Source organism: Oncorhynchus mykiss, chromosome 12 (genome assembly GCF_057628025.1).
Source record: "Oncorhynchus mykiss isolate SJ-2025 chromosome 12, ASM5762802v1, whole genome shotgun sequence".
Taxonomy (NCBI): domain Eukaryota; kingdom Metazoa; phylum Chordata; class Actinopteri; order Salmoniformes; family Salmonidae; genus Oncorhynchus; species Oncorhynchus mykiss.
Genome location: NC_143033.1, coordinates 12,507,863 through 12,534,384, shown reverse-complemented (window position 1 = coordinate 12,534,384; position 26,522 = coordinate 12,507,863). Strand labels below are relative to the sequence as shown.

The 26,522-nt window shown below is 46.7% G+C and overlaps 1 protein-coding gene across 3 annotated transcripts in view; it reads left to right on the top strand.

Annotated features, from left to right (window-relative positions):
- Positions 1–26,522, top strand: part of LOC110536968 (guanine nucleotide exchange factor subunit RIC1) — a 92,824-nt gene that overhangs the window by 40,424 nt on the left and 25,878 nt on the right. For 2 of the 3 annotated variants that reach the window (XR_016484873.1, XM_036936922.2), the window contains exons 3-18: positions 9,766–9,845; positions 11,232–11,339; positions 12,189–12,331; positions 12,853–12,989; positions 13,400–13,488; positions 14,143–14,231; positions 15,195–15,339; positions 16,949–17,153; positions 19,188–19,400; positions 19,554–19,592; positions 21,018–21,218; positions 23,907–24,067; positions 24,490–24,628; positions 25,112–25,201; positions 25,653–25,781; positions 25,949–26,113. Coding sequence is in view for 2 of the 3 variants with exons in the window: in XM_036936922.2 (XP_036792817.2) it covers positions 9,766–9,845; positions 11,232–11,339; positions 12,189–12,331; positions 12,853–12,989; positions 13,400–13,488; positions 14,143–14,231; positions 15,195–15,339; positions 16,949–17,153; positions 19,188–19,400; positions 19,554–19,592; positions 21,018–21,218; positions 23,907–24,067; positions 24,490–24,628; positions 25,112–25,201; positions 25,653–25,781; positions 25,949–26,113 (2,133 nt within the window). In the remaining variant the exon portion in view is untranslated. Of the gene's footprint in view, positions 1–9,765; positions 9,846–11,231; positions 11,340–12,188; positions 12,332–12,852; positions 12,990–13,396; positions 13,489–14,142; positions 14,232–15,194; positions 15,340–16,948; positions 17,154–19,187; positions 19,401–19,553; positions 19,593–21,017; positions 21,219–23,906; positions 24,068–24,489; positions 24,629–25,111; positions 25,202–25,652; positions 25,782–25,948; positions 26,114–26,522 lie in introns of all 3 variants that reach the window. The other variant, XM_036936920.2, reaches the window with a different exon arrangement.

Sequence of the window (26,522 nt, the reverse complement as noted above, 5' to 3'; positions counted from 1 at the left end):
CGCCTGGGGAGATAAGGGTGTGAGTGTGCGCCCGTGTTTAAAGAGAGGGATGGCGACCTTCTCGTCTCTAGGACTTCTCTCTCACAGCAGTCAGATACCTACAGAAACCAGCCTTTTCTTTGAATATTAAATACAGACACGTTCAGGAATATGACATACGCGTTTGGACAAAAAAAATTAGGGAAGGAACATCAAAAGGAATACTATGTGTTGCTATTGGAAACAAGAAATGAAAACCAAATAAATGGTTAGGCTACCACACTCTCATGCTGAGGCAAGTCTGGAGGACAGAGTCAATTACTTTGGTGAAAACACAGGCGTGATCTAGAAAAATGCACGCACTTTGACAATGGTATGGGCATATAAGACTACAACAGCCTCGGCCTACATCTTAATTACACCCAAGCACTGGAACAAACAGATCTACTTTGCTGTTGGCGAGATGTGAAGAGATCAGAGTGTGCTACTGCTTCTGTCCACACACCAGAGTGGGACTCCGATTAAATCCAGAAAGTAAACCACATTTCAAAATTACAGGTTGACACAGGAACAGGAACCCAGCGGGTCTTGCGGATCCCGTGGGTTTCCAGCAGGAATGGGAGTCAAGTTCTGGACAGGACATGATCTATAGATACGGACAAAATAGGAATATTTATAAACAGAGTTAGAAATATGCAATGTGTGGAGCATTTCATTCAAAAGCCTACCTTTTTACTTAATAAAACGCCCCCAAAAATTGTAATTTCCCCCCTTTTCGTCGGGTCACTCAAGCGCCTCGTCCACATCACGAGTTAATCCTACTGGGTAAATAGGACTTACGGCATTGCCAAAATCTCGTAATGTGACTTATCATATGTGTGCACTGTGCAGGCAACTGTCTCCTGAGTGCTGAGCATCAGCCAAACGGAGCAGATTCTTAGCATTAGGGATACTCACTGCTCTCAGGGCAGATCTGCCAGTTTTGACTAGCAGAAGTTACTTTTCGTAGCAGGTTAGGGGAATTGGGTTAAGGTAAGGAAAAGGGTTAAAAAATAAAATAATTGTCCCTGATATGACTCGAACATATTTAGCTTCAACCAGGCCTGCCCTGAGAACAGTCTTGGTTTCCACTATTGCGAGGGGGGGGGGGGGGGGGGGACAGACAGATGGGCAGCTGACGTATGAAGTCATTTCGGGGCATAAAAATTAGCAAGGGACAGGAGTGATTTTTATCGGGACAGGAACGTTCCGGGGTTATATAATTGTTGCGGGGATGAGGACAGTATGGGATAGGAATACATTTTCACTCCAGTGTCAACCTCTATCGAAAAGCATTGAAGATAATTACAATGGGTATTTCAGTGTACTTCCTGAATTGAAATGAAATTAACCCTAACCTTGCCATCCACCCCAAAACGTCTGGTTGGTCCGCCTCTCTCAAAGCGTCGATATAGGACTACGGTCGAATCTTACTACGTCGGCTCTGACACGACGGATGTGGCAGGGCTTGCAAGCTATCACTGATTACAGCGTGAAATCCAGCCGCGAGCCTACCAGTCGAGCTAAATGCCTTCTATGCTCATTTCGAGGCAAGCAACACTGGACCATGCATGAGAACACCAGCTATTCCAGAAGACTGTGATTTCGCTCTTCATGGCCGAAGTCAGTAAAAAAGGGTAACATTTGCAAGGGCGCGGGGCCAGATGTAATACCAGGAAAGGTACTCAGAGCATGCGCTGACCATGTGGCAAGTGTCTTCACACCATTTTCAACCTATCCCTGACCCGGTCTGAAATACCAAGTCGTTTCAAGCAGACCAGCATATCATTTGTAAAATGGTTACCTGAAGAGGGTGCGTTCACTGAACATCCAGTCAGCCCATAAGTCACAATGTGAGAGGGTGGGCATGATGGTTGGACAGTGAGTAGCCTGCCACAGACACTTTTTGGAGAGGTAACTGTTGTTCCATAGTATTAGATAGATACACACACACACACACACCTATATCTATCTATTTATATACACACATACATTTATAGACACACACACATATACACACACACACCTATCTATCTATTTATAGACACACACACACACACACACTTCAAGGGGTCTTAAAATTCATAATCAAAAGCAAAATGATCATTGGTATGACCTCCCTAAAATAATTCAATATAGCTTTTTAGACTGTTTATTGCCAAAAATAAGGGGTTTAATTGTAACAACAAAAATATATATATATCCCTCAGATAGGACAGACACTTCATAACTTTCTATTTTTTGATACTTCGAGGGGGGTCTTAGAATTCAGAATCCAACAGCTAAATGGTCCTTGGTATGACCTTATTAAAACAAAAACATCCTGTATAGAGCCATGGTATTACCTGGCGACGCTGGGACAAATTGTGCGCCACCCTATGGCACTCCAAATCACGGCCGGCTGTGATACAGACTGGAATCGAACTAGGGTCTATAGTGACGCCTCTAGCACTAAGATGCTGTGCCTTAGACCGCTGCGCCACTCAACACTGTAGTCTAGTCTATTCTCCAATGACATAACATTGATGCTGCAGCTGTTTACGAAATGAGAAATTCCTACTTTTTATGCATCTATCAGGTCTTCAAAATCCTATTTTATGAGCAAAATAATGAGTCTAAAAGAGAATAAGAAAACGCTTTGAAAGAAAACAAAGAAAAACAAGAGAGAAAAAGATTTACATGGTTAAAAGACCCTGTTCCACTCCTCGCTCCATCCCAACTTTCTCCCTACAGCTCAGCGTTCAACACCACAGTGCCCTCCAAGCTTGTCAACTAGCTTGGGACCCTCGGACTGGATACCTCCCTCTGCAACTGGATCCTTGACTTCCTGACGGGCCGATGCCAGATGTTGAGAGTAGGCAAAAACACATCCACGCTGATCCTCAAAAGGGGGGCCACCCCGGGGTGTGTGCACAGCCCCCTCCTGTACTCCCCGTTTACCCATGACTCCAACATCAAGTTTGCTGACGACAACGTTGGTAGGCCTGGTCACCAACTGCAATGAAACAGTCTACAGGGAGGAGGTCAGATAACTGGCAGTGTGGTGCCAGGACAACAACCTCTCTCTCAACTTCAGCAAGACCTAGGAGCTGATTGTGCACTACAGGAAAGGGGGGGGCATACTGGAGAGAGTCAAAAGCTTCAAGTTCCTCTGCCTCTACATCACTGAAACGATTTGGCCCCTCAGATCCTCAGGAACTTTTACAGCTGCAGCCAAGAGCGGATCCTGACTGGTTGTATAACAGTCTGGTATGTCGACCGGAAGGCCCTACAGAGGGTGGTGCAGACGGACCAAAAAAAATTATCCTTTCTCTAGTTCTCACTTGCCCTTTTCCACACTCTGCCCTGCCAGCAATGGTCACACCAGACTCTATTTTCAATCTCTCTCATTGCTCTGCTTGGCTTGGTTTCCACCACATACTGACTATTGTTCAAAGCTGCATGGCCTCTGGGTTTTCTGTTGAATGTTCTTTTTCCTTTGACACTTATTCTTCAAATATTTTTCTTGGTTTTCTTTAATCCGGGCGTTGTCTCTGTTTTTGTTTTTGTCACCAAATCACTAAATCCAACCAGGTTTTGACTGAAATGTCATGTTTAGCAAACTTCCTGAGTTTTACTCTCCCGATGTCTCCATGGAGATAGCTATGTCATTGTAAAGGTTTTGAGTTAGACTTCTGTCACTCTTTGGGTTATACTTTCTTGGATATCCCCTAGCCTGGTCCCAAGTCTGTGCTGTCTTGCCAACTGCCTCTCCAAGGACTATTTGGCATAGGAGTTGGCAAAACAGCACAAATGCATCTGGGACCAAGCTAGTTTTATTTAACTAGGCAAGTCAGTTAAGAACAAATTCTTATTTACTATGACGGCCTACCCCGGCCAAACCCTAACCCGGACGACGCTGAGATAATTTTTCCCCCTTATCAACAGTACCTCATAATGTCAAAGCAAAGTATTTCTCTGTACTTTGCTTGGTTGATCTTTGATCTTTGGTGCGATGAAAGTGCGATGAAAGAAACATGAAAGAAACATACAGGAACTCAAATCCTTCTGTTCACCTGATTTAGAATTCCTCACAATCAAATGTAGACCGCATTATCTACCAAGAGAATTCTCTTCGATTATAATCACAGCCGTATATATCCCCCCCCAAGCAGACACATCGATGGCTCTGAACGAACTTTATTTAACTCTCTGCAAACTGGAAACAATTTATCCGGAGGCTGCATTCATTGTAGCTGGGGATTTTAACAAGGCTAATCTGAAAACAAGACTCCCCAAATTTTATCAGCATATCGATTGCGCAACCAGGGGAGGAAAGACCTTGGACCATTGTTACTCTAACTTCCGCGACGCATATAAGGCCCTGCCCCGCCCCCCCTTTCGGAAAAGCTGACCACGACTCCATTTTGTTGATCCCTGCCTACAGACAGAAACTAAAACAAGAGGCTCCCACGCTGAGGTCTGTCCAACGGTCCGACCAAGCTGACTCCACACTCCAAGACTGCTTCCATCACGTGGACTGGGAGATGTTTCGTATTGCGTCAGATAACAACATTGACGAATACGCTGATTCGGTGTGCGAGTTCATTAGAACGTGCGTTGAAGATGTCGTTCCCATAGCAACGATTAAAACATTCCCTAACCAGAAACCGTGGATTGATGGCAGCATTCGTGTGAAACTGAAAGCGCGAACCACTGCTTTTAATCAGGGCAAGGTGTCTGGTAACATGACCGAATACAAACAGTGCAACTATTCCCTCCGCAAGGCTATCAAACAAGCTAAGCGCCAGTACAGAGACAAAGTAGAATCTCAATTCAACGGCTCAGACACAAGAGGCATGTGGCAGGGTCTACAGTCAATCACGGACTACAGGAAGAAACCCAGCCCAGTCACGGACCAGGATGTCTTGCTCCCAGGCAGACTAAATAACTTTTTTGCCCGCTTTGAGGACAATACAGTGCCACTGACACGGCCTGCAACGAAAACATGCGGTCTCTCCTTCACTGCAGCCGAGGTGAGTAAGACATTTAAACGTGTTAACCCTCGCAAGGCTGCAGGCCCAGATGGCATCCCCAGCCGCGCCCTCAGAGCATGCGCAGACCAGCTGGCCGGTGTGTTTACGGACATATTCAATCAATCCCTATACCAGTCTGCTGTTCCCACATGCTTCAAGAGGGCCACCATTGTTCCTGTTCCCAAGAAAGCTAAGGTAACTGAGCTAAATGACTACCGCCCCGTAGCACTCACATCCGTCATCATGAAGTGCTTTGAGAGACTAGTCAAGGACCATATCACCTCCACCTTACCTGACACCCTAGACCCACTCCAATTTGCTTACCGCCCAAATAGGTCCACAGACGATGCAATCTCAACCACACTGCACACTGCCCTAACCCATCTGGACAAGAGGAATACCTATGTGAGAATGCTGTTCATCGACTACAGCTCGGCATTCAACACCATAGTACCCTCCAAGCTCGTCATCAAGCTCGAGACCCTGGGTCTCGACCCCGCCCTGTGCAACTGGGTACTGGACTTCCTGACGGGCCGCCCCCAGGTGGTGAGGGTAGGCAACAACATCTCCTCCCCGCTGATCCTCAACACTGGGGCCCCACAAGGTTGCGTTCTGAGCCCTCTCCTGTACTCCCTGTTCACCCACGACTGCGTGGCCACGCACGCCTCCAACTCAATCATCAAGTTTGCGGACGACACAACAGTGGTAGGCTTGATTACCAACAACGATGAGACGGCCTACAGGGAGGAGGTGAGGGCCCTCGGAGTGTGGTGTCAGGAAAACAACCTCACACTCAACGTCAACAAAACTAAGGAGATGATTGTGGACTTCAGGAAACAGCAGAGGGAACACCCCCCTATCCACATCGATGGAACAGTAGTGGAGAGGGTAGCAAGTTTTAAGTTCCTCGGCATACACATCACAGACAAACTGAATTGGTCCACTCACACAGACAGCATCGTGAAGAAGGCGCAGCAGCGCCTCTTCAACCTCAGGAGGCTGAAGAAATTCGGCTTGTCACCAAAAGCACTCACAAACTTCTACAGATGCACAATCGAGAGCATCCTGGCGGGCTGTATCACCGCCTGGTATGGCAACTGCACCGCCCTCAACCGTAAGGCTCTCCAGAGGGTAGTGAGGTCTGCACAACGCATCACCGGGGGCAAACTACCTGCCCTCCAGGACACCTACACCACCCGATGTCACAGGAAGGCCATAAAGATCATCAAGGACATCAACCACCCGAGCCACTGCCTGTTCACCCCGCTATCATCCAGAAGGCGAGGTCAGTACAGGTGCATCAAAGCTGGGACCGAGAGACTGAAAAACAGCTTCTATCTCAAGGCCATCAGACTGTTAAACAGCCACCACTAACACTGAGTGGCTGCTGCCAACACACTGACACTGACTCAACTCCAGCCACTTTAATAATGAGAATTGATGGGAAATGATGTAAATATATCACTAGCCACTTTAAACAATGCTACCTTATATAAATGTTACTTACCCTACATTATTCATCTCATATGCATACGTATATACTGTACTCTATATCATCGACGGTATCCTTATGTAATACATGTATCACTAGCCACTTTATACTATACTATGCCACTTTGTTTACATACTCATCTCATTTGTACATGCTGTACCCGATACCATCTACTGTATCTTGCCTATGCTGCTCTGTACCATCACTCATTCATATATCCTTATGTACATATTCTTTATCCCCTTACACTGTGTACAAGACAGTAGTTTTGGAATTGTTAGTTAGATTACTTGTTATTACTGCATTGTCGGAACTAGAAGCACAAGCATTTCGCTACACTCGCATTAACATCTGCTAACCATGTGTATGTGACAAATAAAATTTGATTTGATTTGATCATTGATCCTGACGAGTCTCACTGTCCCTACCGCTGAAAAATATCCCAAAAAAATTATGCTGCCACCACCATGCTTCACTGTAGGGATGGTGCCAGGTTTCTTTCAGATGTGACACACAAAGAGTTACAAATCTTGGATTCATCAGACCAGAGAATCCTTTAGGTGCCTTTTGGCAAACTCCTAGCGGGCTGTCGTGCCTTTTACTGAGGAGTGTTTTTTTCGTCTGGCCACTCTACCATAAAGGCCTGATTGGTGTAGTGCTGCAGAGATGGTTGTCCTTCTGGAAGGTTCTCCCATCTCCGCAGAGGAACTCTGCAGCTCTGTCAGAGAGAGTGACCGTTGAGTTCTTGGTCACCTCCCTGAACAAGGCCCTTCAACCCTGATTGCGGCCAGCTCTAGGAAGCGTCTTCGTGGTTCCAAACTCCCATTTAAGATTGATGGAGGCTACTGTGTTCTTGGGGAGCTTCAAAGCTGCAGAAATGTTTTGATACCCTTCCCCAGATCTGTTCCTTGACACAATCCTGTCTCGGCGCTCTAAGGACAATTCCTTCGGCCTCAGTGCATGTCAGAGGAAAAACCAATACCTATCAACTGTGGGACCTTATATAGAAAGGTGTGTCCCTTTCTAAATCATGTCCAATTAATTGAATTTACCACAGGTGGACTCCAATCCAGTTGTAGGAACATCTCAAGGATGAGCAATGGAAACAGGATGCACCTGAGCTCAATTCCTTTTTGATACTGTCTTGGCCATGTTCTCTTATAATCTCCACCCGGCACAACCAGAAGAGGACTGGCCACCCCACATAGCCTGGTTCCTCTCTAGGTTTCTTCCTAGGTTTTGGCCTTTCTAGGGAGTTTTTCCTAGCCACCGTGCTTCTACACCTGCATTGCTTGCTGTTTTAGGCTGGGTTTCTGTACAGCACTTTGAGATATCAGCTGATGTACGAAGGGCTATATAAATAAATTTGATTTGATTTGAATTTCAAGTCTTATTTTTAATAAATTTTTTAAAAATCCCCTAAACCTGTTTTCGCTCTGTCTGGGGTATTGTGTGTAGATTGAGGGGGGGGGGGGGGGGGGTTATTTAATCCTTTTTAGAATAAGGCTGTAACGTAACAAATTGTGGAAAAAGGGAAGGGGTTGAATACTTGCCTAATGCAATGTGTATACCCTGCATGCAGGACATCGGCTCATTGATTCAGATCATGAATAGCTGGAACTATTCAGTCATTAACAACAGTTCCAGAAGTTGACATATTGAATGACCGACCACCTTACTGTCTCTGATATGAGAGCTGAATAGAAATGTTGTTTATATTATTAAGAGTAGTCCTAGAGCCTGTCTGCTACTCCAGCCTAAATTACTTTAGCAGAACCCAGGCTGTCCCAAATGGCACCTTATTCCCCCTATGTAGTGCACTACTATTGACAAGAGCAGTGTACTTTATAGGGAGTAGGGTGCATTTTGGGGGAGACACTGAGTTTGGCTTTGCAGACCTTTTCCCTGGCAATGGGATTTTATGGTCTTCATTACTTGTGGCTCTATCCTGATCCTGAATTCCAGCCTGTTGAATTAGTCCAATTTCTCTCTCCATTGTATTTTATCAGTCCCATGGTGCTGCCTTGGTTACCACACTGTAGAAATGTCAGAGGTTACTTGAGGTTACCGTGGTCAGTTTGTCTGAATCTCAAATAGCATCATATTCCCTACTCAGTACACTACTTTTGACCAAAGCCCAGTGCCTTCAGAAAGAATTCACACCCCTTGACTTTTTCCACTTTTCATTTTGTGTGTGTGTCAGTGATCTACACACAATTCTCATGTCAAAGTGGGGGAAAAAATCAAATGAAACACTATCTAGATTTTTTTGTTCCAAGCATTCTCCCCTGAGTTAATACATGTTAGAATCACCTTTGGCAGCGAGTCTTTCTGGGGGTCTTAAGAGCTTTTCACTTCTGGATTATGCAATATTTGGCCATTTATTCTTTAAAAAAAAAATCTTAATTCTGTAAAATGGATTATTCAATGTATTATTTTCTTCTATTTACCGATCTACCAATAGGGGTCCAATTCACTGCTCGACTGGGGTACCTTACACATACAATTATCTGTGAGGTACACCAATGAGGTAGTCATTCAAATATCATTCTAAACACTATTATTGCACACATAGTCAGTCAGTCAATCAATCAAAATTATTTATAAATCCCTTCGTACATCAGCTGATATCTCAAAGTGCTGTACAGAAACCCAGCCTAAAACCCCAAACAGCAAGCAATGCAGGTGTAGAAGCACGGTGGCTAGGAAAAACTCCCTAGAAAGGCCAAAACCTAGGAAGAAACCTAGAGAGGAACCAGGCTATGAGGGGTGGCCAGTCCTCTTCTGGCTGTGGTGGGTGGAGATTATAACAGAACATGGCCAAGATGTTCAAATGTTCAATATCTGTGAATTCTGAAAAGCTATCCAAGGATTGTTCCATAGTGCAACAGGAGCCTCTCCTAACTGTTGACAGTGACATGTCTGAACGGTAGTGGCTGAGGAAGGAGAGAGGGGTCCTCCGTATAGAGCATGCTGGCTGTAGGAACACCAACCAGTCTCTCTTTGATAGATCAGAGTACCTCAAGCATGACCAAGGCTACAACATACTCATGAATGTTCCCCACCCCTCTCTCTCGCTCTGTTGCTCTCGCTCTATTTCTCACTCTTTATCTCCCCCTTTCTCTCCCCCCCTCTCTCTCTTCTGTTCTCTTCTCTCTTCCTCTCTCTCTCTCTTCTCTTCCTTCCTCTCTCTCTCCTCTCTTCTCTCCCCGCTCTCTCTCTCTCTCTCTCTCTCTGCAGGCTGCCAATGGCTACGTCCTCCTGTTTGACGTGGTGGGAGGAGGAGAGGACAAGTATCTTTATGAACCCGTCTATTCCAAGTGAGTACATAAATATGTATTTATTGTCCTCTCCACCCACTCGCTTTCTTCAGGGTCAAAGGTTGAAGTTCAAAATAGAATAACCAAGGTCAACTGCAGCAGGTCAGGAACCTGCTGTGGGAGGCAGGGACTAAATGTTAAAAGAATGAAGTTCTACAATGCTCACTCATAGATGTCAGTTGTTGAACTGCAAAGGTGGTTGTATTCATTCATTCACTCACAGCATAGACAAACCTCACTGTAGCTCCTGTCTACATGCTATGATAATTAGTGTACCAGGCCTGAGGGATAGGTTGTACTGTAGTTTAGGACATCATTGCATGTTGAAGGCCTTGGCAAATGTCTGGACTAATTCCATGAACAGTGAATGCTGTGGATGACTGACTGTACAGCACAGCGTGTTCCTCGCCAGTCTTGGGCTGGGCCCTCCCACTGTTATAGCAGGGCTGCGTGGGTGAATGGATGTTTGGGTGCGTGTGTCTACACAGTGGAAGAGAGGCTTTTCAGCCGGCCAGCTCTCTGCTCTCTGACAGAACTCAGATCTCCACAGCGAGCCCAGCCAATGAATCACATTTATTTATGAAGCCCATTTCGCATCAACAGATGGATGCGAGGTGTGTTACCTTACATGCAGTCATTTTCAGTTCTGCAGTCACAGAACCAAAGGGCTTCTCTAAGCCTCTGAGACTCTGGTCTTCTTTTGCCCACATATTCAGTTAGCCTGTATATGTGGTTCATATCAGACCTACACCACTATCTCACATGCACATAAACCAATACAGCCATGAAGTACAGTAGAGTATTTATGAAGCCATGAAGTACAGTAGAGTATTTATAAAGTAGCTGAGATTTAGGCCAAACAAGCCATACAGAGGAGGTTTAACTGTGGAGGGAGGTTTAACTGTGGAGGGAGGTTTAACTGTGGAGGGAGGTTTAACTCCCTCAGGCTGATCAGGGTGATACCAGCAGAACAGCGCCACTCAGCCTTTATGAAAGATTGTGTGTGTGTGTGTGTGTGTGTGAGAGAGTTCCAATGAGGACATGCCTGTACACACACACAGACCCACCTACTCCCCCTCACAAAACCTCTGTTCCATTCTGTGCTACCAGTCACCACATCAAAGCATTGTCAGGGAATCTGGACCAAGTCTGGACTTGATGAGGAAGGAGGCAGATGTACTAAACACAGGCATCACTGTGCCTGCTGCGGTTTGGCCTCGTTCGTGCCTAGATCCTGTAGTGCTATTGTTTGACTAACCCAGCCTTTTCCCCCTGTTGATTTTAGACTTGATAAGGTAGAGTGAATTGTATAAATCAGATCCATGAACCCTATGTGCCCTCCTTACTTCTGCCACATACACGTCCTCATTGTGTGTGTGTTTACAGAGGGAGTCGTGGTGTTAAGGTCACCCCAGGTTATAAAGAGGAGCAGTGTGCCCCCGCTCTCAGCCTGGAGATGAAGAGACCCATAGACCTGGAGGCTCCCATTACCAGGTACCTGTCGCTCTCTCGCTGTCTCACATACATACTCACACACACATACATACATACACACCTACCTACACACATAAATGCGTGCACATACACATCTACACACAACTCACACTCAAACACCAACTGGACACTGAAGTGTGTTTAGTTTGAAAGTTAACACTGGTGTAGTTGTTGGCCATTATAAGTCTAGTTAGCCACTGTGTACATTTCTGTGCTGAATAGATTTCCTACTCTTCTTCCCAAACCAATTTGTGTCTTTTGCAAATTATATAACAACGTGGGTTCGGCTTTGCACATTCCTCGTCTAGTCCCTGTGGACTACAGTAGGACATTTTAAGGTTCTATTCTTCCTCGCTTTTCCTGTGTGTGTGTCCTTCCAGTAGCCTGACTTCCGGGCTGCTTGCCTGGGGTGAATTGAGGAGAGAAGCTAAGCCCCAGTTTTATTGTCCTGTTGGATTCAAAAGCCTTATTCTCCAGTATTTCTGGCCTATTCTCCTCTGGAGAGATGAAGTGTTCTGGCCAGACCACATTCAGATTACTGAGACTGGGCTACAGGGTACTCCTCAGTACTCACACACCATCTGAGTACACTGTACATTCCATCCTCTGCAGCTCCCCTGGAGGAACACTCCTCTCTCTCTCTCTCTTCATTCTCACTCTTTTAAAACATATATTTTCATCCTCCTCCTTTTATCCGTTCTTCTTTCATTCAACTTCTTAAACTTTGTCACAAAACTCTCTTTATTCTCAACTCATTTATTGTCACCCTCTCCGTCCTAATTTATTGGCCGCTTTGTTTCTCTCTCTCTCTCTCCCTCTTTCTCCTTGTCCTCTTTTCTGTCCCTTCAGCATGCAGTCTCTTCAGGAGGATCTATTGGTGTCTACTGCTGATGGCTACCTCCACATCCTCCACTGGGATGGAGTCAGCAACGGCAGGAAGGCCATCAGTCTCTGTAGTGTCCCTTTCTCCCTGGACCTACAGTCTGCCAGAGGTCAGTCCCAATCACTATACCATCCTCTCCCCACCCCACCTACAGTCTGCCAGAGGTCAGTCCCAATCACTATACCATCCTCTCCCCACCTCGCCTACAGTCCCTGTAAGCTCCACCATATCCAGCCATGTTTACATAATGATCTGGACCTACATCCATCTATCCATGTGGTTTAGACACTGTCAGACCCCCTCGTTTAGACACTGTCAGACCCCCTCGTTGTGGTTTAGACACTGTCAGACCCCCTCGTTGTGGTTTAGACACTGTCAGACCCCCTCGTTGTGGTTTAGACACTGTCAGACCCCCTCGTTGTGGTTTAGACACTGTCAGACCCCCTCGTTTAGACACTGTCAGACCCCCTCGTTTAGACACTGTCAGACCCCCTCGTTGTGGTTTAGACACTGTCAGACCCCCTCGTTTAGACACTGTCAGACCCCCTCGTTGTGGTTTAGACACTGTCAGACCCCCTCGTTGTGGTTTGTGTGTTCTAATTCTGGGTTTGTTTATGTGTGTCTCTGCAGGTGGTCTGTGTCTGGACCTGAAGGGGGTGTATATCAGAGACATGACCTACTGTGTGACACTGGATGGCTTTGCTGTGGTGCTTGATGATGGCAGGCTGGGGTTCATCACTCCTCTAGCCAACAGGATCACTGCAGATGTAAGAACTGTGTGTGTGTGTGTGTGTGTGTGTGCGCTTTGCTGTAGTGCACACAATACAGCAGAGTTTTGTGAATCATGTTAAACAATGAAGCATAACTGCTGTGTGCTGTGTGAGGTGCTGTGTGAGGTGCTGTGTGAGGTGCTGTGTGAGGTGCTGTGTGAGGTGCTGTGTGAGGTGCTGTGTGAGGTGCTGTGTGAGGTGCTGTGTGAGGTGCTGTGTGAGGTGCTGTGTGAGGTGCTGTGTGAGGTGCTGTGTGAGGTGCTGTGTGAGGTGCTGTGTGAGGTGATGTGTGATGTGCTGTGTGATGTGATGTGAGATGTGCTGTGTTTGGGAAAGAAAGAGAAAGAAAGTGAAAGGCAGAGGTGTCAGTGGAAAAGCGGTGATCTGACTGTCCTCTTTTACAGCAGCTGCAGGGCGTCTGGGCAGCAGATGTAACAGACGGCACGTGTGTGGCTGTCAACAATAAGTACAGACTGGTGACCTTTGGCTGTGCCAGGTACGTGTGTGTATCTTTTGTGTGGTTGGTGTGTGCTTGACAAGAGGTCCTCAAGGATTGTACAATCTGCCAGCTTGGCAGGACTGTCTGGACTATTTTTAATCTCTCACACATTGACACCTGGCTGGTTGGCTGTCTGGCTGGTTGGCTGTCTGGCTGGTTGGCTGTCTGGCTGGTTGGCTGATTGGCTGGCTGGTTGACTGACTGGCTGGCTGGTTGACTGGCTGGCTGGCTGGTTGGCTGGCTGACTGACTGACTGACTGACTAGTTGGCTGGTTGGCTGGCTGGTTGACTGGCTGGCTGGCTGGCTGAACAGTGTGACTCTGGATCTCTTGATTGTGTAATTAACATTCCACTAATGCAGATAGGAAGGATTTATAGAGGCCTGTGGTGATACTGTCAGCAGGATGCGTGTGCTGCTACAGAGTATTGCTGAGGTCAGCAGGAGACCGAGAGAACCTGAGTGACAGACAGTAGATGGCCTGAGTGACAGACAGTAGATGGCAGTGATTTGAATCTCCAACCTTTCATCTAAATATTTATTGAATCCTCACGTTGCCTTATTTCAGCAGTTGTTTGTCAGTCAGGAAATGTAGGCTAATTGAATTTAATGATGTATTGAATCCACTGACCGTGTTTCTGTCTGTGTTCTAGTGGCTCAGTGTTGGTGTACAGTATCGATACCACTACAGGGTCCATGCAGCTCTCCCACAAGCTGGAGCTCACTCCTAAACACTACCCCGGTACGTACAACCCCCTAAACACACTACCCCGGTACGTACAACCCCCTAAACACACTACCCCGGTACGTACAACCCCCTAAACACACTACCCCGGTACGTACAACCCCCTAAACACACTACCCCGGTACGTACAACCCCCTAAACACACTACCCCGGTACGTACAACCCCCTAAACACACTACCCCGGTACGTACAACCCCCTAAACACACTACCCCGGTACGTACATCCCCCTAAACACACTACCCCGGTACGTACAACCCCCTAAACACACTACCCCGGTACGTACAACCCCCTAAACACACTACCCCGGTACGTACAACCCCCTAAACACACTACCCAGGTACGTACAACCCCCTAAACACACTACCCCGGTACGTACAACCCCCTAAACACACTACCCCGGTACATACAACCCCCTAAACACATCTATCCTGGTACCACCTGACACATGTACCTTTTATACAAACTACTACTCTCTAGTCTCACATTGTTTTTCTTGTAAATAGTGGTTATGTTTTGGTTTCGACTGGCAAGTGCAGGTGGTGTTTAGTTCCCCTCAACACAGGCTATGTATGAGACAGAATCTGTTGATTACATGTTATGGTATGTGTATGCCCCCTCGTGGAAGTGAATGGTATAAAATGAGAGTACAGTGTGAAATCCTATTGACCTATAATAAACCTGAGCTCTGTTTTCATCATGGGAGATCCTGCAACCTATCTCTGTCAACAAGTGGTGAAACAAGCCGTGTAGTCTCATCCCTCTTTCATGCTGTCTAGAACTGTTGCTGGAAAGTTCGTCTGGAAAAAACATGACAATAGATCCAGGAACAGTTGAAAAGGATTGTGTTAAGGATATTTAACAAACCCTCCATGTTACAGAAAATATTCTTGTCTGACCTGTCGTCCGTTCCTCCTCCTCTTCCTCTTCCTCCTCTTCTTCCTCTTCCTCCTCCTCCTCAGACGTGTGTAACAAGACAGGCGCGGTGAAGCTGATCCGCTGGTCCCCCGACTACAGTGTTGCCATGGTGACCTGGGAGTGCGGGGGACTGTCTCTGTGGAGTGTGTTCGGAGCCCACCTCATCTGTACCCTGGGGGAGGACTTTGCGTGAGTGATGATCACAATTACCTCTGCAGTTCAGTCAGCTGCACAGTTCTAGATGGATATAGACAACTTTATTTGCCTTCGAAAGGGAATTTTTCTCCCACATATATAAAAGCTTTGTTAATGTAGAAAGCAGATGTACACAGTGCATTCAGAAAGTATTCAGACCCCTTCACCTTTTTCACATTTTGTTAAATTACAACCTTATTCTAAAATGGATTAAACATAATCAATCTCCACACAATACCCCATAATGACAAAGCGAAAAGTTTTTTTCGCTAATGTATTAAAAATAAAAACCGATTACATTTACATAACTATTCAGACTCTTTGTGAAGAGACTTGAAATTGAGCTCAGGTGCATCCTGTTTCCGTTGATCATCCTTGATGTTTCTACAACTTGATTGGAGTCCACCTGAGGTAAATTCAATTGATTGGACATGATTAGGAAAGGCACACACCTGTCTATGTAAGGTCCCACAGTTGATAGTGTCAGAGCAAAAACCGAGGAACACATCTGAGGAAGGTTACCAAAACATTTCTGCAGCATTGAAGGTCCCCAAGAACACAGTGGCCTCCATCATTGTTAAATGGAAGAAGTTTGGAACCACCAAGACTCCTCCTAGAGCTGGCCGCCCGGCCAAACTGAGCAATCGGGGGAGAAGGGCCTTGGTCAGGGAGGTGACCAAGAACCAGATGGTCACTCTGACAGAGCTAAAGAGTTCCTCTGTGGAGATGGTTGTCCTTCTGGAAAGTTCTCCCATCTCTACAGCACTCCACCAATCAGGCCTTTATGGTAGTGGCCAGACGGAAGCCACTCCTCAGTAAAAGTCACCTAAAGATTCTCAGACCATGAGAACCAGGATTCTCTGGTCTGATGAAACCAAGATTGCACTCTTTGACCTGAATGCAAAGCTTCACGTCTGGAGGAAGCCAGGCACCGCTCATCACCTGGCCAATACCATCCCTACGGTGAAGCATGGTGGTGGCAGCATTATGCTGTGCGGATGTTTTTCAGCGGCAGGAACTGGGAGACTAGTCAGAATCAAGGGAAAGATCAACTGAGCAAAGGACAGAGAGATCCTTGATGAAAACCTGCTCCAGAGCACTCAGGACCTCGAACTGGGGCGAAGGTTCATCTTCCAACAGGACAAAGTGACAGAGCTTGAGGATCTGCAGAGAAGAATGGGAGAAACTCCCCAAATACATGTGTGCCAAGCTTGTAGCTTCATACCCAATAAGACTCAAAGGTACCCAAAGGTGCTTGAACAAAGTTTTGAGTAAAGGGTCTGAATACTTAAATAAAACAGAAATATCATATTTACATTTGATACATTTGCAAAAAAAATGTAAACTTGTTTGTACTTTGGGGTTGTGTAATAGAATGGGGGGGGCGGCAATTTAATCCATTTTAGAATATGGCTGTAACGTAACAAAATGTGGAAAAACTGAAGGGGTCTGAATACTTCTTAATGTACTGTAGATGTAAACCTTCCATACAATAAAAACAAGACCTGTACAACTCGGTACAGACTGAAGATGGCGCTCTTTCATTGACTTCATATAAGGGTGCTTTTTTGGCATATCATTCTGCCCTCCTATCTCTCTCCAGGTATCGGTCAGACGGCACTAAAAAGGACCCTATAAATATCAGCTCGATGTGCTGGGGAGCAGAGGGCTACCACCTGTGGGTCATCACCAGCAGAGAGGAGACGGAGCTGGTAGAGAACATGGAGGAGGCTCCTCCCCAGACCCAGCAGGCTGGCATACTGCAGTTCAACTTCATCAAGAGCGCCCTCACGGTCAACCCCTGCACGGTGATGTTATGGACATGGCATTATATGCATGCACACACACACACACCCTGTCACCCACTTACAGTGCCTCAGAAAGTAGTCACACCCCTGGATTTTTTCCAAATGGCGTTGTTACAAACAAGGATTAAAATGGATGTATTTAATTGTTAACTATCTACACAAAATACTTTAATGTCAAAGTGGAAGAAAAATATGTATATATATATATATATATATATATATATATATATATATATATATATATATATATATATATATATATATATATATATATATATATATATATTTTTTACAATGAATAGAAAACAAATAAATAATATAAGTATTCAACCCCTAGAGTTAATACATGTTAGAGATTACAGCTGTGAGTCTTCCTGATAACTCTTGAAGAGCTTTGCACACCTAGATTGTACAATATTTGCCCATTTTATTCTTTCAAAAATATTCCAAGCTCTGTCAAATTGGGTGTTGATCATTGCTAGACAGCCATTTTCAAGTAATGCCATAGATTTCCAAGACGATTTTAAGTCAAAACTGTAACTAGGCCACTCAGGAACATTCAATGTGGTGAATTAATCTCAGTGTCTGGTGGAAAGCGGAGTGAACCAGGTTTTCCTCTAGGATTTTGCCTGTGCTTATCTCCATTCAGTATATTTTTATCCTAAAAAAAAAATCCCCAGTCCTTGCTGATGATGAGCTCATCCATGATGTGATGCAGCCACTATCATGCTTGGAAAATTGTTACTCAGTGATGTGTTATGTTGGCTTTAACACTTTTCTATTCAGGACAAAAAATTCCATTTATTTGCCAATTTTTTTTGCAGTATTTCTTTAGTGCCTTATTGCAAACAGGATGTATGTTTTTGAGTATTTGTATTGTGTGCACGCTTCCTTTTCACTCTGTCATTTAGGTTAGTATTGTGGAGTAACTACAATGTTGTTGATCCATCCTCAGTTATCTCTTATCACAGCCATTAAACTCTGTAACTGTTTTAAAGACACCATTGGCCTCATGGTGAATTCCCTGAGCTGTTTCTTTCCTCTCCGGCAACTAAGTTAGGAAGGGCTCCTGTATCTTTGTAGTAACTGGGTGTATTGATGTACCATCCAAAGTGTACATATGTGCTTCACCGTGTTCAAAGGGATAGAGGTGATTTCACTGCTCGACTGAGGGACCTTACAATTATCTGTATGTGTGGGGTACAGAGATGGGGTAGTCGTAATAATGTTAAACACTTATTGCGCGGTGTGAGTCTGCAACTTATTATGTGACTTGTTCAGCACATTTTTACTCCTGAACTTATTTAGAATGCTTGTTGACTCAAGGCATTTCAGCTTTTCATTTTTAATTAATTTGTCAACATTTCTAAAAACATAATTCCACTTTTAACATTATGGGGTATTGTGTGTGTGTGTGTGTGTGTGTGTGTAGGCCAGTGACCAAAACATCTACATTTATTCAATTTTTAATTCAGCCTGCATCACAACAAAATATGTAAAAAGCTCAGGGGTGTGAATACTTTCTGAAGGCACGTCCACATGAATACACAGATGGTGTATTTGTGGTTATAGGCTGGGTTTCTGTACAGCACTTTGTGACATTTAAAAAAAAAAAAAATGTATATATTTCACCTTTATTTAACCAGGTAGGCAAGTTGAGAACAAGTTCTCATTTACAATTGCGACCTGGCCAAGATAAAGCAAAGCAGTTCGACACATACAACGACACAGAGTTACACATGGAGTAAAACAAACATACAGTCAATAATACAGTATAAACAAGTCTATATACGATGTGAGCAAATGAGGTGAGATAAGGGAGGTAAAGGCAAAAAAGGCCATGGTGGCAAGGTAAATACAATATAGCAAGTAAAACACTGGAATGGGAGTTTTGCAGTGGAAGAATGTGCAAAGTAGAGATAGAAATAAAATCAGCTGATGTAAAAACGCCTTTATATATACGTTTGTTTATGAAAAAGTGATGTATTCTGCTTAGTCTTTAAATGAGGAATAATGAGTACCTGTTGTCTCCAGAGTAACCAGGAGCAGGTGTTACTTCACGGGGAGGACCGTCTCTACCTAACCTGTGGTGACCCCACCCAGCTCCCCTCCGGCAGCTCAGAGAGCCCCCACCCCCATAACCTCCCCCACGGCGGGGAGGGCAGCCCCACCCACCACCCCTCGCCCAACTCTACCTCTCAGGGACTCAGCACTTTACTGGGATACAAGCACTGGCACGTGGTCCAGGTAGCTAGCCAACTGTATATGGAGGTTCTATCTCTTGCTTAATCCTTTTTGAACATTGTCAGTGTCTGTCATGAGAATCCCCTTCAGATTTAGCCCTGATATGAGCTGCAGAAGAGTTGTATTGTCCTGTCAGTAATACCGTCTCTCTTGTAGATTCACAGCACATACCTAGAGAGCAACTGGCCTATACGGGTGAGTGTGAGGGGGGGGTGTGTCTCGGTCTGTCTGTCAGGGTAAGGGTGGTTGTGTCTGTGCGTGTCTGTGTGTGTGTCTCTGTCTGTGTGTGTGTCTGTGTCTCTGTCTGTGTGTCTCTGTCTGTGTGTGTCCTGTCTGTCTGTCTGTGTGTCTCTGTCTGTGTGTCTCTGTCTGTCTGTGTGTCTGTGTGTGTCTCTGTCTGTCTGTGTGTCTGTGTGTGTCTCTCTGTCTGTCTGTGTGTGTGTGTGTCTCTCTGTCTGTGTGTGTGTCTCTCTGTCTGTGTGTGTGTCTCTCTGTCTGTGTGTGTGTGTCTCTCTGTCTGTGTGTGTGTCTCTCTGTCTGTGTGTGTGTTTGTGTCTCTCTGTCTGTGTGTGTGTTTGTGTCTCTCTGTCTGTGTGTGTTTGTCTCTCTGTCTGTGTGTGTGTGTCTCTCTGTCTGTGTGTGTGTGTCTCTCTGTCTGTGTGTGTGTGTCTCTCTGTCTGTGTGTGTGTGTCTCTCTGTCTGTGTGTGTGTGTCTCTCTGTCTGTGTGTGTGTGTCTCTCTGTCTGTGTGTGTGTGTGTGTCTCTGTCTGTGTGTGTGTGTGTGTCTCTCTGTCTGTGTGTGTGTGTGTCTCTCTGTGTGTGTGTGTGTGTGTGTGTGTCTGTCTGTCTGTGTGTCTCTGTCTGTCTGTGTGTCTCTGTCTGTCTGTGTCTGTCTGTCTGTGTGTCTGTCTGTCTGTGTGTCTCTGTCTGTCTGTGTGTCTCTGTCTGTCTGTGTGTCTCTGTCTGTCTGTGTCTCTGTCTGTCTGTGTCTCTGTCTGTCTGTGTCTCTGTCTGTCTGTGTCTCTGTCTGTCTGTGTGTCTCTCTCTGTCTGTGTGTGTGTGTCTGTCTGTCTGTGTCTCTGTCTGTGTCTCTGTCTGTGTCTCTGTCTGTGTGTCTCTCTGTGTCTCTGTCTGTCTCTCTGTGTCTCTGTCTGTCTGTGTGTGTCTCTGTCTGTCTGTGTGTGTCTCTGTCTGTCTGTGTGTGTCTCTGTCTGTCTGTGTGTGTCTCTGTCTGTCTGTGTGTCTCTGTCTGTCTGTGTGTGTCTCTGTCTGTCTGTGTGTGTCTCTGTCTGTCTGTGTGTGTCTCTGTCTGTCTGTGTGTGTCTCTGTCTGTGTGTCTCTGTCTGTCTGTGTGTCTCTGTCTGTCTGTGTGTGTGTGTCTCTGTCTGTCTGTGTGTGTGTGTGTCTCTGTCTGTCTGTGTGTGTGTGTGTCTCTGTCTGTGTGTGTGTGTGTCTCTGTGTGTGTCTCTGTCTGTGTGTGTGTGTCTCTGTGTGTGTGTCTGTGTGTCTGGCTGTCTTGTCTGTGTGTCCTGTCTGCCTGTCTATCTGTTTCTGTCGGTCTGTGGGTAGGTGGGTGTGCTCCTGGTAAAGTGATATTTTGATGTCCTTGTGTGTGTCTAGTTTGCAGCCATAGACACAGCAGGCCAGTGTATAGCTGTAGCAGGGAGACGTGGCTTTGCACATTACTGCATGTCCACCAGGAAATGGAAGCTGTTTGGGAACATCACTCAGGAGCAGAACATGACCGTGACAGGAGGGCTGGTCTGGTGGAACGGCTTTGTTGTTGTTGCCTGTTACAATTTCATCGACCGGCAAGAAGAGGTGAGACAACAGGACAGGATACAATACGTCACAATACAACACAACGCGATCCGACGCAACGCGACATGACAGAATACGACGCAATACGACACGCCGCATTACGACGCGACACGGCGCATTATGACGCAATACGACACGGCGCAATACGACACGGCGCAATACGACACGGCGCAATACGACACGGCGCAATACGACACGGCGCAATACGACACGGCGCAATACGACACGACACAATACGACACGGCGCATTATGACGCAATACGACACGCCGCATTACGACGCAATACGACACGGCGCATTACGACGCAATACGACACGGCGCATTACGACGCAACACGACACGGCGCATTACGACGCAATACGACACGGCACATTACGACGCAATACGACACGGCGCGATACGACACGGCGCGATACGACACGGCACGATACGACACGGCGCAATACGACAAGGCGCATTACGACGCGATACGATACGACACGGCGCGATACGACACGGCGCGATACGACACGGCGCGATACGACACGGAGCGATACGACACGGCGCGATACGACACGGAGCGATACGACAAGGCGCATTACGACGCGATACGATACGACACGGCGCGATACGGCGCGATACGACACGGCGCGATACGACACGGAGCGATACGACATGGAGCGATACGACACAGAGCGATACGACACGGAGCAATACGACACGGCGCGATACGACACGACAGAATACGACGCAATACGACACGGCGCATTACGACGCAATACGACACGGCGCATTACGACGCAACACGACACGGCGCATTACGACGCAATACGACACGGCACATTACGACGCAATACGACACGGCGCGATACGACACGGCGCGATATGACACGGCGCGATACAACACGGCACGATACGACACGGCGCAATACGACAAGGCGCATTACGACGCGATACGACACGGCGCGATACGACACGGCGCGATACGACACGGCGTGATACGACACGGAGCCATACGACACGGCGCGATACGACACGGCGCGATACGACACGGCGCGATACGACACGGAGCGATACGACACGGAGCGATACGACACGGAGCGATACGACACGGAGCGATACGACACGGAGCGATACGACACGGCGCGATACGACATGACAGAATACGACGCAATACGACCCGGCGCATTACGACGCAATACGACACGACGCAATACGACACGCCGCATTGCGACGCAATACGACACGGCGCATTACGACGCAACACGACACGGCGCATTACGACGCAATACGACACGGCACATTACGACGCAATACGACACGGCGCGATATGACACGGCGCGATATGACACGGCGCGATACGACACGCCGCATTACGGCGCGATACGACACGGCGCATTACGACGCAATACGACACGGAGCGATACGACACGGAGCAATACGATACGACACGGAGCGATACGATACGACACGGAGCGATACGACACGGAGCGATACGACGCGATACGACACAATACGATACGACACGGCGCATTACGACGCAATACGACACGGCGCAATACGACACGGCGCATTACGACGCAATACGACACGGCGCGACACGGCGCGATACGACACGGCGCGATACGACACGGCGCGATACGACACGGCGCGATACGACACGGCGCGATACGACACGGCGCGATACGGCGCGGCGCAATACGACACGGAGCGATACGACACGGCGCGATACGACACGACACGGCGCGATACGACACGGCGCGATACGACACGGCGCGATACGACACGGCGCGATACGACACGGCGCGATACGGCGCGGCGCGATACGACACGGAGCGATACGACACGGCGCGATACGACACAATACGATACGACACAATACGATACGATACGACACGGCGCGATACGACACGGCGCGATACAACACGGCGCGGCGCGATACGACACGGAGCGATACGACACGGCGTGATACGACACGACACCATACGATACGACACCATACGATACGACACAATACGATACGACACAATGCGATACGACACGGCGCGATACGACACGGCGCAATACGACACGGCGCAATACGACACGGCACAATACGATACGACACGGCGCGATACGACACGGCGCAATACGACACAGCGCAATACGACATGGCGCATTACGACGCAATACGACACGGCGCGATACGACACGGCGCGATACGACACGGCGCGATACGACACGGCGCGATACGACACGGCGCGACACGGCGCGATACGACACGGCGCGATACGACACGGCGCGATACGGCGCGATACGACACGGCGCGGCGCGATACGACACGGCATAACCGACAATCCAGCACAATACCCCTCTTTGTTCACTACACACTATTCTCATTGTGTTTGGATGAAGTGCGGAGGGGCTGGGTTTACCCCAGCTGATGGATTCAGTTAATGATTGTTTGATTGGATTGACTGATTCATTGAGAGACGAGAAGAACAGCAGTATTGACTGTTTCTCCTGTCCTGCTGGCTAGCTGTGTCTCTACACGGTTGGTAGATCTATACAGTAGATGTAATGGTTGTCTCCCTGGCTAGCTGTGTCTCTACACGGTTGGTAGGTCTATACAGTAGATGTAATGGTTGTCTCCCTGGCTAGCTGTGTCTCTACACGGTTGGTAGATCTATACAGTAGATGTAATGGTTGTGTTGTGTCTCCCTGCTAAGCTGCGTCTGTACCTGCGGTCGTCTAACCTGGATAACACCTTCTCCTCCGTCACCAAGCTGCACTCTGACACTCTGCTGCTCAACGTGTTCAGAGACATGATCATCCTCTTCAGAGCAGACTGCTCCATCTGCCTCTACAGCATGGAGAGGAGACACGACGGGTAGGGTGGTACACGCATGCTTAGGACAGGCACAGGCACGCACACCCACTCATACTCAACAAGAACTATCTCACGCTCACACACAACATTACTAGCAGACAGGACAGGTACTGAATGTCACCTGACCCAGAAGGTCTCAGACAGTAATCAGTAGTGTTGTGAAAATAACTTTGTGGGGAAAACCCCAGTAATACCTATCACATGATGAGATGTGTTCTTTCAGCTCATGAAACATGGGACCAGTGTAGATACGGAAAGAGCAATAAAGATACCATTTACACAAATAAGGCAGTAAGATTAACAAGATGTTACAGTAACCTACTACAGTCCAAAAGGAAGTTTCATAACATTGGTTGTGGCCTTAACTGGGGTTAAGCTTTATACAGCTGGCCAATACAGAGAATGTGTGTCTCTCTCTGCAGGCCCAATCCATCAGCCAGTGTTGAGCTGCTTCAGGAAGTGTCCATGTCACGCTACATTCCTCATCCTGCCCTGGTGGTGTCAGTCACCCTCACCTCTGTACGCACAGAGACCGGCATCACGCTCAAAGCCCCACAGCAGGTACATACACACACACACACAACCTCATCTCCATACCCCCAGAGACCGGCATCAGAGCCCTACAGCAGGTAAGAATTAATACACCTTTCCCTCCGTACCCCCAGAGACTGGCATCACACTCATCTTTCTTTTGGTGTTTTTACAGAGTCAGTAGAAAGGCATCTTCAGTGTCCTAAGTTTTCATAACTGTGACCTTAATTGCCTACCGTCTGTAAGCTGTTAGTGTCTTAACGACTGTCCACAGGTGCATGTTCATGAATTCTTTATGGTTCATTGAACAAGCATGGGAAACGGTGTTTAAACCCTTTACAATGAAGATTTGTGAAGTTATTTGGATGTTTACGTATTATCTTTGAAAGACAGGGCCCTGAAAAAGGGATGTTTTTTTTTTTTGTTGCTGAGTTTATGTACCGAGTCACTCTGGATAACAGCTAAAATATGTAAATGTGTTCATGTTTGTGTGTCCCTCTGTGCCCGTGACAGGCCTGTATGGCAGACAGCATCATACTGAACCTGGCAGGCCAGCTCATCATGCTACAGAGAGACCGTTCTGGACCCCAGCTACAGGAGAAGGTTCCGGCCACATTCTCTATCCACCTCCTAGCAGGGTTGGGGTCAATTCCATTTCAATTCAGTCAAGTGTACTTCCTGAGTTGAAATGTAATTGACCCAAAGCCTTCCCCCTAGTATTTGATTATGGATCCCCATTAGTTCCTGCCAGGGGTCCAAACACACCAAATTACATATAAAACAGTGAACTCTGTTTGTACTGAATGAGCTAAAGATAAAACAGTACATCATATAACATCTCTACACCACCACAACACAACATGTTCAATACCACCATACAACAATATCACAATGTGTTATAATTTATCTGACATTAGAATGGAATCATTACACCCAGCAACCGCTCACTTCATTATTGATTCATTCATTGGTATCATACAGGGTACGTTATATATTGTAGTGTGTGTGTGTGAGAGAGGTTGTTATGGTGTTTTAACGTTCTCTCTCCCTCCAGCTACCGTTCTGTCCTCCAGTGGTTCTGGCCCAGTATGTAGAGAATGTGTGGACGACGTGTCGTAGTAACAGGAAGAAGCGCCACCTACTGGAGGCTCTGTGGCTGTCGTGTGGAGAGGCTGGGATGAAGGTATACTGCTATCTGGTTTTACTACTTCTGTTGTGGATTAGTGTGTCTTGTTGTTGTCTGTGAATGGCTAAATAAATTAACTCAACTAGACGTTGTCTTTTGTGACTGTTGCTGGCTGTAATGATTTGACAAACCTGTTTCCTTGTCTTATGTTCTGTTATCTGAAGGTGTGGCTCCCCCTGTTCCCTCGTGACCATCGTAAGCCCCACTCCTTCCTGTCCCGCCGCATCATGCTGCCCTTCCACATCAACATCTACCCCCTGGCTGTGCTGTTTGAAGATGCTCTGGTTCTGGGAGCTTCCAACGAGACTGTGGTCTATGACAGCCTGCAGGTAGAGAGGAGTATTCTATTATTATAGTAGGAGCGTTCCCTGGGGCGCTGGGTGTATCTAATGAGCAGTGATGCCAACTTAGCAATTTTGTTGCTAAATTTAGCTACTTTTAAGACTTCCCCGGCAACTTTTTTTTTCAAACAGCACCTAGCAACAAATTTAGCTACTTTTACAAATGTGTTTGGAACTTTTAGCAACTTTTGAAAAGTGACTCAAACTCTAAAATGCAATTTCCCTCTAAATGACACAAAAACGATTTTCTCTGTCACACACAGTCACAACACATTCCTGTGTCAGGCCAGCAACAATTTCAGCAAATTGCAAACCATTGTTGGCTGATTGCGTCAGCAGTAGTACGGCTTCGACGAGCCAAACCCAATGAATATAGTTGCTCACGAATGTTTGATCT